Below are 15,879 nucleotides of genomic sequence, written 5' to 3' on the forward strand. Positions count from 1 at the left end.
GTTAAAGGTGATTGCAAGCTGCTATTAACATTGATGAAAGCCACTAATATAAATACCTGTCTTTTTTGAATTGTATTAACAACACCCCTAATCTTCTTTTATACATTTAACAACCTTTGATAGTATAGTTTCAATTTGGGGGTTAAAAAGAATTGATAAAGTGTAATTATAGTGATCTGTGGGTGTGGATCTTTGATTGTCTGTTGTTGATTTGTACTTCAGATTTCTGAAAAGTCATTTTGATCGTTTGAACTTGTTTAAACTGATATAAGAGCTGTTTATATTTCCCAACAAATATTTCCAGAAAATATGATTTATTGACTTCAAAGTAGCAGCGGTAGATGTGGTGTACATCAGAAACCAGTGTAGGGAAAGTACATTCTGTAAATGGGTTAAATAAAACAATTATTGGAAATGCGTATGAGCTGGTAATTTATGCATTGGACTTGTAGAGACTCAGAACTTCCGTGGAAGAGGCTTTTATGGAATAAAGAATTCATTGATCCAAGATAACATTTTCCGGAACTGAGGAGCAAACTAGCAAAAGATAATCAAAAACACTGACATAAGTTCAAAACAATGATAACTTCTTTAATGTATGAAAATGCTTAACTATATTACTTTTGTAATGAAAGGTGAGGATAAACACAACTTTTCTTAGACTGGAGGCAAAAAGTACACTTGAAAGCTTTGAGGGGAAGCAATGAAGTGACAATATCCTTTGTGCTTGTTGACTTTCCAAAGGTTTTTAATGAAGTGCCATATATTGATGAACCAATCTTAAATCCATGGGGCTGCATGGAGTGAGAAGTTATGTGGAACTGATTAAGCGTCAGAAAGCAGAGACAAGCAATTAGACAGGAAGAAAGTAAATGCAGGTGTCCTCCTGAAAATCAACGTTGGGACCGCTAGTCATTTTGATACATAAGTGACCTGTACTTTGGTATTGAGTATGATGTCAAAGTTTCCAACTAACTCAAAAACTGGAAAAAGTAAGCTGTGAGAAGGGCAGTAACAGACTTCAAAGGTTTCAAAGTAAATGCATAAACCAATAAAGAAACATTTAATTAATTAAATAAATAATACTGGGGACATGAGTTGTAGAGTCCTTGAAAGTGAGCTAATAGATTGTGGAATCAGTTCAGAGTTCAGGTGAGTGAAGTTATCCACATTGGTTCAGAAGCCTGATGATTGAAGAACTGTTTCCAAACCTGGAAGTGTGGCTCCTAAGGTTCCTGAACTTCCTTCCCGTTGGCAGCAGTGAGAAGAAAGCATGGGCTGGATGGTGGGGGTCCTTGATGATGGATGTTGCTTTTTTTGTGCAGCATTTCTTGTTTAATGTGCTCAGTGGTGGGAAGAGCTTGACTGTGATGAACTCGGCTGTATCTACCACTTTTTGTAGACCTTTCCATTCTTGGACATTGGTGTTTCCATACAAGGCTGCGATACAACCAATCAGGATACTCTCACTGTGGGTCTGTAGAAGTTTGTCAAAGTTTTAGATAGCATGCTGAACCTGTGCACACTTCTAAGAAAGTAGGGGTGCTGTTATGTCTTCTGCTATGGTACTTACTGTATGTGCTGTTCCCAGGACAGATCCTCTGATTGGATAATGCCAAGGAATTTACATGGGAAAAGGCAAATTTATTGAAGATCATGTTTATAGTGAGAAAAGTGGAGTGATGTTCTTTGATAGGAAAAATGAGGCCCCACAATATAAACTTAAGTGATGTGATTTTAAAGGAGATGCCAGCAACATAGACCCATCTTTGCGGGTGGGAAGACCTGTTGAGATCACTATTCAAAAGGCATATAAAATTCATGTCTTTATTTGTAAAGCATAGTGTACAACACAAGTAAAACCTTTATAAAACTTTTTGTGCCCGGGTACTGTTCTATTAGGGTGCACATATTAGGAAGGATTTCATTGTTGTGGAGAACATGCAGATGTGTACGATTCTAACTTTTCCCAGGAATCAGGGATTACTCTAAGGTTGCTTTACAGTCTCTTCACATGGTGGTTCTTCACATGGTCACGCCCATAATCACTTTGTTTGTCTCTTCCTTGAGATTCTACTGGGTTGGGCGTGACCTTTACAACAATTACTAATGACACCACCCCATCACCATTTCACCCGTGCAATTTAGCTAGACAGGTGGATAGGGCGACTGCTTCTGGCCTCCTTGATTAGGTGCCCAGCTCACGAGATTGTCTCTTCATTTGTCTTTTCCATTTCATTTAGCATAATTGATCAATACAAAAGCAAAATACACAACATAAAATGAGTTTGGGCTGTTAATTCTTCTTTTGCATTGATTTACTATATTGGTATTTGTTACGTTGGACGTAGCTATGAGGAGGGTTTGGAACAGATTCAAAAATACATCTAATAGGTGAATGTGATAAATAATGGGAAAACTTGCAGGGCCATGTGGTAATGAGCAGTAGGTTTGTATTTATTGATCTTTCAAAGGGTACAATTGAAGACTGGGATTGAAATTGGGTGGTATTAATGTGAAACTGGTTAAAGGTCAGAAAGCAGAGAAAACAGTGTCGAACTCCTGAAAAATTAGCATTGGGGTTACTGCTCTTTTTGATACATAACACAGATAGAGATACAGACACACAGGTATGCCAGGGTGCAGTAGCTAATATCTAAAGTTTGGAAACAGATGGTAATGAATATGGCATAGATGAAAGGTCCAACATTCATCAGTCTGGTTCAGTTTCAGTTATCAGGGAGATAGATGGAGTTCACGGATAGAGAAAAGAGTTTGCAACAGAGACATAAGATGATGACTTTGACCATTCCAACATTAAGTTCCAGGAAACTTCTACTGTCCATACATAGGATTTTGGATACAAAGACTGCCAATTTATACATTAGGCAGGTATCAAAAGAGTAGTGGTTGAGAGGAGATCTTATAGAAACATATAAAATTATTAAAGGGATAGATAAGATAGAGGCAGGAAAGTTGTTTCCACTGGTAGGTGATACTAGGGGACATAGGTCTCAAGATTCAGGGGAGTAGATTTAGGACAGAGATGAGGAGGAACTTTTTTTTCCAGAGCGTGGTGGATCTGTGGAATTCTCTGCCCAATGAAGCAGTGGAGGCTAGCTCAGTAGATATATTTAAGACAAGGTTGGATAGATTTTTGCATAGTAGGAGAATTAAAGGTTATGGGGAAAAGGCAGGGAGGTGGAGATGAGTCCTTGGCCAGATCAGCCATGATCTTATTGACTGGCAGAGCAGGCTCGACAGGCCAGATGGCCTACTCCTGCTCCTATTTCTTATGTTCTTACTGGCTGTCAATAGTGAACACTTCAAAACCAAGGTGGTGTTTTCACATGATGTAGATGTGGACGAAAATGTCATAGGTAATGTGGAGTATCCCACTGGACATCCCCACTAAGGTTGATTAAGAATTGTTTCGAAACTGTGGCAGGGCAAAAATATTCATCCAGTTATGAAAAATAAATTCTGTATAAGATTTACCAAAACTTGGGAGAACACAACTTATTGAGAGATGTTGGAGAAGAAAGAGGATTTGGAAAAGGGGGCTTTGTGAGGAGATATATAACAAAGCTTGTTTTTTTGTGTGAAGTAATGACAGCAGGTTTGTAGAAATCTACAGGTTTGATAATGAACAGAAGTTAATGATTCAGTTAAGTATTTGTCTATGTCTCTTTGCTTCACCAAGCCTGTTGTTCCTTGATCCAGATACCCAGTATGTTGGTAATTGGTCTCTTCTGGTCACATTTTCTGCGGTGCAGTGAAAAACTTTGCTTTGCATGTCTTCCACACTGATTTATTACTTATGATGGCAATCTACATATTTGTTTCTGCAGGGAAAACAGTAACTCTACAAACATGTACTGAAAAAACATGCTGTGTCTTGTTGGCCTTATTAAGAACCAGGTGCTGCTTTCTATAGCTGGCAGTCATGGGGATGAAACTTAGTTCTGATGCCCAGAAGGAAGAGTTCCATTATTGACTCTTACTTCAGAGTTCAGGGAAGCTGAGCCATCAACATTCGGCCTGAACAGTGAGCAACTCCCATGAATTGATCTGCTGACTGCCTCAACGGATAAGCGACTCCCTCAGTTTATAAAAGCAGTCCACCAAGCCCCACCGCTTCTCTCATTATTTGTTCATTGACCATGCTCCTTTACAAAGTAGAAGTGCTTTGTCGCATTGTTTAGTCATGCCATTATGTGGCAACCTCCAGCTGGTGCGTGGCCCCAAACCAACTACGGATTGCTTGCTGGTGGCACACTAGGCTTTTCTGCCTCGTCGCAAGTAGCACTGCCTGACTTTGCTGCAGATGCTTTCACCTCTCAGTGTTGGACAACCTAATTGTACTCAGTCGAAAGGAATTAACTCAAAATCATCTGGAAAATAAGTGCAGGTGCTGGTAATCTGAAATAAAATGCTGGACGTACAGAACAAGTCAGGAATCATCTACGACAGGAGAAATAAAGTGTGTTTTACAAATCAATATCATTAAAAAGTTTATAATTGAGCTGCACGTGGCATTTGCTACGTATTCAGACCATAAGACATAGGAGCAGAATTAGGCCATTCAGCCTATCCGTCTTTTCCGCCATTTAATTATGGCAGATCCATTCCCCTCTCAACTTCATTCTTCTGCCTTCTTCCTGTAACCTTTCATGCACTGACTTATCAAGATATCAACTTACGCCTTAAATACACCCAATGACCCAGCCTCTGCTGCCAGTGGCAATGAATTCCACAGATTCACCACCCACTGGCTAAAGAAATTCCTCCTCATCTCTGTACTAAATAGACATCCCACTTTTCTGAGGTTGTGCACTCTGGTTCTAGACTCCCCCACATCCACTCTATCTAGCCCTTTCAACATTTGATAGATTTTAATGAGATCCTCTCTTTTTCTTCTAAATTCCAGAGACTACAAGCCCAGAGCCATCAAACGCTCCTCATATGACAAGCCTTTCTTTCATTCCCAGAATCATTTTTGTGAACCTCCTTAGAACCCTCTCCAATGGCAGCACATCCTTTTTTAGATAAGGGGCCCTAAACTGCTCACAATACTTCAAGTGAGGCCTCATCAGTGGCTTATAAAGCCTCAGCATTGCAACCTTGTTTTCATATTCTAGTCCTCTTAAAATGAATGCTAATGTTGCATTTGTCTTCCTCATCACTGAATCAACCTGCAGGTTAACCTTTAGGGAATCCTGCACAAGGACTCCCAGGTCCCTTTGCACCCTATTTAGAAAAAAGTCTATCCTGTTTCTTTTACCAAAGTGCATGAGCATACACCTCCTGACACTATATTTCATCTGCCACTTCTTTGCCCATTCTCCTAATCTGTCTAATTCCTTCTGCAGCCTTCCTCAACACTACCTGCCCCACCACCTACCTTTGTATCGTCTGCAAACTTGGCCACAAAGCCATCAATTCCATCATCCAAATCACTGACATACAACATAATAAAAAAATTGGGTCCCAACACTGACCCCTGTGAAACACCACTAGTCACTGGCAAACTCAGAAAAGGCTTCCTTTATTTCCACTCTTCGCCTCCTTCCTATCAGCCAATGCTTTATCTATGCTAGTATCTTTACTGTAATATCACAGGCTCTTATCTTGCTATGCATCCACTTAGTCTAAGGCCTTCTGAAAATCGAAGTTCAAAACATCCACTTATTCTTCTGTGTCTACCCTGCTTGTTATTTCCTCAAAGAATTCCAACAGATTTGTCAGGCAGGATTTTCTCTTAAGGAAACCATTCAGACTTTGGCCTATTTTATCATGTGCATCCAAGTACCCAAAAACCTCATCCTTAACAATCAACTCCAACATCCTCCCTACCACTAAGGTCAGGCTAACTGGCCTATAATTTTCTTACTTAAGAGTGGAGTACCATGTCCAATTTTCCAATCCTCCCAAACTATCCTAAAATCTACTGATTCTTGAAAGACCATTATTAATGCTTCCACAATCTCTTCAGCTACCCCTTTCAGAATCCTGGCATGTGGTCCAGGTGACTTATCTGCCTTCAGACCTTTCAGCTTCCCAAGCACCTTCTCCATAGTAATAGCAACTGCAATTGCTCCTGCCCCTGACACTCTCAAATTCTGGTATACTGCATGCCTTCCATGGTGAAGACTTACACAAAATACCATTCAGTTTGTCTGCCATTTCTTTATCCCCCCCCCCCCATTACTAGCTCTTCAACATTATTTTCCAGTGGTCCGATATCTACACTTGCTTCTCTTTTACTTTTTATATATTTGAAAATCTTATGTATCCTCTTTTATATTATTGGCAAGCTTACCTTTATAATTCATCTTTTTCCTCTATATGACATTTTTAGTTGCCTTCTGTGTTTTTTAAAATCTTCCCAGTCCTTTAACTTCCCACTAATTTTTGCTCTATTATGTGTCCTATCTTGAATTTATCCTGCAACCTTCCAAATTGCTCCCAGAAACTCCAGCCATTGCTGTTCTGCCAGCATCCCTTCCAATCAACTTTGGCCAGTTCCTCTCTCATGCCTCTGTAATTCCCTTTACTCCACTGTAATACCGATACAGCTGACAGCGGGGTGAATTCTGTCATATTATGATCACTGGCCCCTAAGGGTTCCTTTTCCTTAAGCTCTTTAATCAGTATCAGCTCATTGCACAACACCCATTCCAGAATAACAAACAAATGCTGGAGGAATTCAGCAGGGCCAAGCAGCATCTATGGAAAAGAGTGAACAGTTGACTTTTCGGGCTGAGTTATCCATAGATAACTCTTTTCCATAGATGCTGCCTGACCTGCTGAGTTCCTCCAGCATTTTGTGTGTGTCACTTTGGATTTCCTGTATTTGTAGATTTTCTCATGTTTATGATCCAATCCGGAACAGCTGATCCCCTTGTGGGCTCAACCAGAAGTTGTTCTAAAAAGCTATCTCAGAGACATTCTACAAATTCTCTCCCTTGGGATCTAAGATCACCACAAACCTGATTTTTGCAATTTATCTGCATATTGAAATTCCCGATGACTATTGAAACATTGTCCTTTGACATGCATCTGTGTGGCTCTTTGAAAGATCTGCTCACTTGGTCTTACTCCCCACTCCTTTTAGCTCTGCAATGCTTTTGTAAGGTTACTGTTGTAATTACTTCCATGGCATTTTCTGACTGGCGTACCAGTTCACTATTTTTAATAATTATTTAAACCAGGATTTTTTTGTTCATCCACACTCATCAGTTTCTTTTCACTGGAAGTACTTCTACATTCCTTTTATTTTCTCATAGAACATTTTACCTGATTGTAATGGACTTCCTGTCCAACCTTTCTACCTTATCATTTTTAGTTGCTCTTACTGTTTATCTTAATTGATGGACTATAAAATTGAGACCAAAGTTATCCTGTTTGCTTCATTTAAGTCTGAAAATGTATTTGAGGCATCTTAAAAATTCAAAGAACACACCATTTTAGTTGGAAGAATGTTTTACTGTTTTCTTAAATGCTGCATGGAACAAGAGTTCCTAATTTTAACAAGTTTCCTGGCAATGAAGTTTTACAAATTCCAGCAGGCTTACTTTATGACTATAATCAACCCACAAAGGCCCATTAAAGCCAAATGCATACTGTTTGCATTAGTTTAACAAACTTTAGTTATATGGATTAGATGGTTCGTTGTAACCATGTTATCTTTATATGATATTTCTTAAGACTACAACAGGAAGCTGGGGGTTTATTGTTAAGGTGTTATTTAACTGCACTCTGCTCTAAAATCAGTCTTTACTTTTAATAGAATTTATGGCAATTGGCCTGTGTTTTTGCTACCCTCCAGCCTTATCCCAACCCCTTCAGCATCTCACCCACAAAGATTAAAGCCTCAGGAATGATATTTCCGTAATTGAAGTAATGGATTTTCAGTGAAAATTAATTTCAGGGGATAAGGTTGTCAATGATGTTTTGTGGAAATGGGACTAATTCAGCATTACCCCTTTTCGGTCTGAAAGCAATGGAAGGTTAATAGCAAAAAGAAAACAAACCTCATGCACCAATAGCAAGTTAACACACCCTTCCAGACAATTATTTTAAAGGTTAGGTTATAAAGCTTATGATTAAGACAAGTTATGCAATCAAAGATACCTTTCGTGCAAGAAAGAGAACCACACAACCACACCTTTTTATATTCTGCTGAGGACACCAAAAAAAAAAGGAATACTGAATAATATACAAGGGTGTGGAAAAGTTCTTTCTAAATTAAATTGCTGTAAAGCGTTTATCAAGATTGAAAAGTTAATCAATTTTATTTGGAATTTCATTGTTCCCTTATAATCACATGGACCTGATTAAACAGCTTCTAGTGCAAGTATAACTAGTCTGAGCTAAATTGTAGATTCCAAGATTCCAATTAGACCTCTATTGCAATTTCTTTGTTCCAGTCCAAAGATACTGAGTACCACCTACACTCTCTCAGCCACTAAATTGTATCAGTTGGTGCAGTAAATGTGGACCCATAAGACATAGGAGCAGAATTAGGCCATGCACCCCATCAACTTTGCTCCACCATTCCATCATGGCTAATCCTGGATCCCACTCAACCTCATACACTTGCCCTCTCACCATATCCTTTGATGCCTTGACCAATCAGGGAACGGTCAACTTCTGCCTTAAATACACCCACAGACTTGGCTTCTACCTCAGTCTGTGGCAGAACATTCCACAGTTTCACTACTTTCTGGCAAAAAAAAAATCCTCCTTACCTCTGTTCTAGGTCACCCCTCAATTTTGAGGATGTGCCCTTTAGTTCTGGATATCCCCACCATAGGAAACACCCTCTCCACATCCACCTTATCTAGTCCTTTTAACATTCGGTAGGTTTCAATGAGATCCCCCCACATTTTTCTAAATTTCAGTGAATACAGGCCCAAAGCTGCCAAATGCTTCTCATATGTCAACCCCTTCTTTCCCAGAATCATCCTCATGAACCTCTTATGGACTCTCTCCAATGACAACACATCCTTTCTGAGATGAGGCCCAAAACTGTTGACAATACTCCAAGTGTGGCCTGTCTTATAAAGGGTCTGCATTATCTCCTTGCTTTTATATTCTATCCCCCTTGAAATAAATGCCAACATTGCATTTGCCTTCTTTACCATAGACTCAACCTGTAAATTAACCTTCTGCGAGTCTTGCACGAGGACTCAAGTCCTCTGCACCTCTGATGTTTGCCATTTTCCCTATTTTAATAGTCCACAGTATTGTTCCTTTTACCAAAATGCGTCATCATACATTTCCCAACACTCTATTCCATCTGTCAATGTTTTGCCCATTCTTCCAATTTGTCTAAGTCCTGCTGTAATTGTATTGCTTCCTCAGCACCACCTACCCCTCCACCTATCTTCCTATCATCCACAAACTTTGCCGCAAAGCCATCAATTCCATTATCCAAATTATTGACAAACTATGTTAAAAGTACTGGTACCAACACTAACCCCTGAGGAACACCACTAGACACTGACAGACAAACAGAAAAGGCTCCTTTTATTTCCACTCGCTGCCTCCTGCCTATCAGCCATTCCTCTATCCATGTCAGTATCGTTCCTAATACCATAGGATTTTATCTTGTTAAGCAGCCTCATGTGTGGCACCTGATCAAATGCCTTCTGAAAATCCAAGTACATGACATCCACTGCCTCTCATTTGCCCACCCTGCTTGTTACTTCCTCGAAGAATTCTAACAGATTTGTCTGGCAAGATGTCCCTTTACAAAAACCATGCTGACTTTGATTTATTTTGTTATTAATCTCCAAGTACCCGAATCCTCATCCTTAGTAATACTCTTAACACTTCCCCAACCACTGAAGTCAGGCTAACTGGCCTATAATTTCCTTTCTTTTGCCTTCCTCCCTTCTTAGAGTGGAGTGACATTTACAATCTTCCAGTCCTCTGGGATCATGCCAGAATCAAGTTGTTCTTGAAAGATCATGACCAATGCATCCATCATCTCTTCAGCAACCTCTCTCAGGACTTTGGGATGTAGTCCATCTGGTCCAGGTGACTTATCCATCTTAAGATCTTTGAGTTTGCCTAGCACTTTTTCCTTTGGAATAGCAGTGGCACTCACTTCTGCTCCCTGACACTCATGGACCTCTGGCCTAGATCAGTGCTATGACAGGTCGGGGAAGAGGGGCAGGTGTGGCAGTCTGCTTGTGATGTAACATTTGAGAAGTCATCTGCCCTGCTCATGAAACTCAACCTCAAGGCAGAAATGGACAAAGTATCATTTCTCCCAGCTCTGGTGAGAGGAAGTGATGTAGCCCAACCTCAGGGCCAGTGACTTTCAAAGTCTGTACAACCTCTCATCGGTCCTGGGTTGTTGAAAATTTGTCGCTAACTGCCCGTTTAAATAATGTGTGCAGACTGGAGAATTTAACTGCATGAGTGAATCATTAGTATAAAGGGGTCACATGTAAAATGTTTGAAAACACTGCCTCAGACAAATCAGTGCACAGTGCTGCCACATTCACTCCTCAGTTTTCTCTAAACAGTGGCAGCTGGCCACCAGTGGATCTCAACAGGAAACACAAGATACATACTGCCATTAAATATTTCTAGAACATGTTCATCTACTTTAACCTGTTTCAGAAGTGACCATGCCTATATTTGCAAATTCGCACAATTAATTAAAAGGTAGTATTTTCCATCATTTTATCTTCACAACTCCTTTAAGTTTATGCTCAATTTAGTAAGGGCTGTAAATATCACCGTAAGTGACACTTTCAATATTACACTTTGCCTTTCTGCTATCAGTCTGCATACCATACATTAACTGTAGTGCTTTCTCTGGGGACAGCTCTAGTAGTATTTGTGAATTTTGTTACACAGGAAAGTGTTGTGTGTAATTCCCACCCTTTGAACACCACAATTAAAATTTATCCGCCAACAAAAAAATTGGGTTAAGAGAAGTTTTGCATTTGATTATAATGTTTTAAATGTTCCATTATTTCAGAATAAAACAGTTATGCTTACATTTAACAAATATAATAGAAAATCATTGAGTTATACATTTTTATTTTTTGGTGCAAGATCAATCTTATGCCTCAAAGCCTTTGATGATGGTAAATGGTTATTCCTATTGGATAACTAGTCCAATATTATAGGAAATTATGTCATTTTGCAAAAGTCTTTCATGTAAAGGATTTGAATTATAGCACAGAATTAAATTTATGATTTTATTTGTAAATAGTTCTAATTTATAAGTGAAATCTGGATAATTAATGTATTTACTGTCATGCATATTCTGGCTATTGTATATAATGTCAAAATCACACTTGCAATATCAGGTGTACAAAATCCTGTGAAAGAGATTTACCTTTTCAAACAGCACAATGGAACATGACCACTAATCAACCTGGTACAAACACTGGATTCAAAGGACATCAAGATTTGAAGTTTAAAATGGATTGAGATTACCAGAATCTCCTAAAGATGGATAAAATTCATTCTCCAAGTCAGTGAAATTGAAGACAAATTAAACTTTGTGTGATCAGACTGCTTTGATGAAGAGAGAAAAGCTAACATTTCAGATCAATAAACTTTAATTATTCATTAGTAAAAATGTGTTTATTTGCAAATTTATTCTGCCAAAGTTGAAACATCAGCTTGTTCAGAATTAAAGTCACAGACTATTTCAAATGTTAATCTAACTCAGGCATTCCTTGTTTTTTTAAAAAAAAAATTAGTTTTAATGGATCTGTTCCCTTGCATGAGTTTTAATGAGGGTTACATGTCGGTATTTATTGCTGGTACTCAGTTCTTCATTTTGTGCTTTTTTCCTTATGAAAATTAATTTTGCCATTCACATTTCCATTTTACAGGTAAATCTCAACCAAACATGAAATGAGGTGGAACTGCACAAGGTCAGTCTGTTTCAACAATGAATCACTTTAGAGACTGACAACAAAAGGGAGAATCATGATTTAATTTTATTGGATGTAATAATGAACCAGAGTTTTAGCATAACATTTAAATGGGTGTCTTGCTTCACTGAAGTACTGGATACAAGAACAAAATAAGAGTTTAAACCAAATGTACTTCATGCATTCAGTCAGGCTAAACGACCATTACTTTGTACACATGTTAAAATCTTAAATCCAGAACAATCACACAGAAAAAGTAGTAACTAAATAAGCATTGCTGAAGAACTGCGCCTAAAATTAATTTCAATCATTTCAGAAGTGAAAATTTAAACACAATATTTCTAAAAGTACAGTTAAATATTTGCTTTGTTTTAAAGCAGATTAACTTGGAACATTCTAGGGAACAGAGTTAAAGAGATCTTTCAGGAAATTGTCAGGATCTTCAATTTCTGATAAGAGACCTAAAGAAAGTGAACACAAGATAAATCTTTTATTAGGTGGCCACTGTAGGAGTTGACAAGTTAAAAATACAACAATATTTATTTATTTATTGAGAGAAAGTGTGGAATAAGCCTTTCAGGTCCTTTGTGCCGTGTCGCCCAGCAAATGCCAGTGTAACCAAGCCCAATCATGGGACAATTTACAATGACCAACTAACCCACCAACTGGTATGTCTTTGGAACGTGGGAGGAAACTGGAGCATCCAGAGGCAACCCACACAGTCGCTGGAAGAACGTACAAACTCTTTACATATGGAAATAAACCTGGGTCGCTGGTACTGTAAAGCATTGTGCTAACCACCACGCCACTGTACCACCCTGAAACAAACTTTGAAAATTAGGGATTGAGGTAGAGGATTGAAGGATGGGGACTGAAAGCAAGTCTCTCCTTATAGCAAGGCACAGACTACTGATACTTTACTTATGGTATTTTAAGGTATAGTTGTTTGCCCATAATACAATGTTATTGAGAATCACATTCTGACTGGAAAGAGAATCTGAAAGTAAAAGCAAAGATTCATATTTTTGTCTCTCTGAATCCATAATCCATTAGAAAATGGATTATGGGGTTTCTGGGAAAGCTGGGGTCTCAGTTGTGAATACTTTCATGGTGAGTGTTTCAGACTGACTGTGTATTTGAGAGCTTAGTATTAGTTTGCACTTGTTACTATGTTGAAGTGGAAGGAGGCAATAACTGCATCATACTTATTTAAATACCAACCTGCAGCATCTAGGAATTCAGCAAAGGATTCAGCAGTCATGAATTCATCCTGGAAAATTCTGAGAGATCTTTCTGTTGTCTCATAAATTGGCATGTCATTGTGTCGAATGTATTCAGCAAGAGAGTAGGACCAGCCACCCTCTGTGTTACTTGTTGGAACCTTCTGTAGTGGTAAAGTAAAACATAACTTTAAAAAACTTTACAATGCAACATAAATGTTATCAATGTAACTTACTTATAATGACGCTGAATGCATAAAGTTCGCAAATTGAGAACAAAATCAAACACTGTGGATTACAGTTAATAGGGCCATCGGTTAATTGGGGCAGCCAGATATTTGGGACAACTATTAATGAACAAAAACAAATTTAAAAAAAGCCAGATTCCCTTAATTTATTCGGGAAGTTATGCTGCTTAATTAGGGCTGGAGATTGTGTTGAAGTTTCCAACAAGTATCAGTTGCATGCCTTATGTGGTTGTTAAGACAGTACACCATGCTCAGACCAAACAGTTTTTAAATACCTTCAGTTGTATGTATTTGAGTTCAAAAATCAGAGATTTTTCTCACTGATGGTTTGTGAGAGATAGGCAGTTAGACAATTCAGAATGGTTTTGCTCACTGCGTTTTCAAGCATTGAGGCTTGGAGATGTCAGAAACGGCTGGGAGTGAAAATGAAATGATTTCACTACTTTTACAAGTTAGGAATTACCAAGATTTGAAGGTATTGACTATCACCTTGAATGTTACAATGAAAATGCTGATTTGGAGGATGCAATCATCGAAAGGGTTGGATGAAGGCAGTCCATTATTTACACTAGGTGTCTACACTGATTTTGTTCATGTACAGTCAATCTAAAGAACACGGCAGTACACACTGGATTAATTTCTCCTTTGATAACTATTAGGAACTAATACAGTTTTATAGTACTGTATTGATAGTGTTCTAATTTGTTCTGTTTTTCATTAAAACATAATTTGTTACTCAGTTAAATAGTAGTCTGTCTTTTTTATACCATTTTAATTATTTCCATGAAACATCAGCTAATTGGAACAGCCATTTAATTGGGCCAAAATGCACAGGTCCCGACGTATTCCAAATAACTGCAATCCACTGTACCAATAAATGTATGATTAATATGCTTGAGCAAAGGATCACAATTCCATCATAAAAATATCCTCATCCCAACCTCAATTATTCAACTCAAACACTATTGACTGGATTTCCAGCTTGGTGTTAAAACTGTGGAAACTAGTTTTACTTCCACAATAATTTTTATGTTACAAAAGTTTTGTTCACAGTAACTGATTAATCCCATGCAAAAAGGTAAATCACAAAGTTCTGTCACTAGGATGGTCAAATTTAGTTCCACAAAGAATAGGTAAAGTTGACATCTCTGGTGCCTGTACCAACAAATATCATACCTTGAAAATGCCATAAATAAGGTCCACTAATCCCCAGCAGAGCAGTGCAGGCCGGTACACAGAGTATTCCTTCACTGTCTTGTCAGATAGTCTGAAAATTCATAATATTTCATTAACAGAAAAGATTACTCTAAGAGATATAATTTTAAAATATTTCTGCTTAGGAGAGAAGCATCAATAGAAATGATTCATGAAGCATCCCTTAATCTTTGGAAGAGGTTTAACTAACATAACCTGCATTGGTAGTTGGGCGATCTTTTTCCTTGCAACCTCTGGGCTTCATTCAACTAGAAGTCACTAAGTGTATTTAATGACTAAATGACTAAAAGTATTAAAGTCAATTGAATTGCTTTGATAGGCAGATAGTAAAAACCAAATAACAAAGTGAGGTTATGCAATAATAAACTTCTCCATTTACAACAGTGATACTTCTGATATCCTTCAGAAAACTGAAATCTAACAGTTTAATTTGCACAATGGTTGCCAATCTCTTTATACTGCCATCTCCAGAAGGAGAGCCTGAGGGTTCTTATTTTCCAATGAACAGAAGGCCCTGTACTCCCATCCTTCATGGGTGGGTAGAACCTTTGCCGTGTGTTTGTGAGAATATGTGAAATCTCAGTTTTGTTCAACTCAGTCCACACACTAATTTTCTTTCCTGGTATAGCCCAGCTACATCAGGCTCTTGTATCATTTTTGCTGCCAATTTCCACAGTTTCAAATGGTCCATTCCTGACTTCTCCCTGCCCACTTCTGAGGATAGGCTAGAAACCAGTAAGTACTGAAACCTCAGACTAACTTGACAATTCCTCCCATTCCTCTTTCTATTCTTCTAATTCTGACAACAAATTTTCCATACCAGCAGCTCACACAAACCTTTGGATTTTCTACTGCTACTTCTCTCTGGCATAGTTGAGAGCTGCCGGTATTTGCATCTTGCTGTTTTTTGCACACCGGTTGTTTGTCTGGCCGGTTGGGTGCGGTCTTGTGTTTACCCACAAGAAAATGAAAGTATATGGAAACATATATATAAACACTTTGATAATAAATTCTTTGACTCTGGACTTGGCAACAAGGTCAAAATCTTATGTTATCAGCATTCCAACACTGGCATTGCAAATTTCCACTCCAGAGTTCTTCCTCAATTCCTTTGGGATTTTCAGAGCAGTGCTTTGCATTTTATTACCTTGCACTATCATTCTTTTTATTGTTTGTTTTCTCCTGTTCTCCACCCCATTCACATAAAAGTACAAATGGTCTAAATAGTCTCTGCCTCTCTACTGACACAGCTCGAGTGGTGTTTCCTACAGCTCAGACTGCTTT

The 15,879-nt window shown here is 38.4% G+C and overlaps 1 protein-coding gene across 5 annotated transcripts in view; it reads right to left on the reverse strand.

Moving 5' to 3' along the window:
- Nucleotides 1–11,960: 11,960 nt before the first annotated feature.
- The window catches only part of ubr4 (ubiquitin protein ligase E3 component n-recognin 4), a 203,341-nt gene continuing 199,422 nt past the window's right edge, over nt 11,961–15,879 (reverse strand). For all 5 annotated transcript variants that reach the window (XM_073031943.1, XM_073031941.1, XM_073031942.1 and 2 more), the window contains 3 exons: nt 14,557–14,647; nt 13,134–13,296; nt 11,961–12,373 (listed from right to left, as the gene is read on the reverse strand). In XM_073031943.1, coding sequence (XP_072888044.1) covers nt 12,309–12,373; nt 13,134–13,296; nt 14,557–14,647 — 319 coding nt within the window. In that variant the 3' untranslated portion in view covers nt 11,961–12,308. The remainder of the gene's footprint in view (nt 12,374–13,133; nt 13,297–14,556; nt 14,648–15,879) is intronic.

The sequence above is a fragment of the Hemitrygon akajei genome, chromosome 29, assembly GCF_048418815.1.
Source record: "Hemitrygon akajei chromosome 29, sHemAka1.3, whole genome shotgun sequence".
NCBI lineage: Eukaryota > Metazoa > Chordata > Chondrichthyes > Myliobatiformes > Dasyatidae > Hemitrygon > Hemitrygon akajei.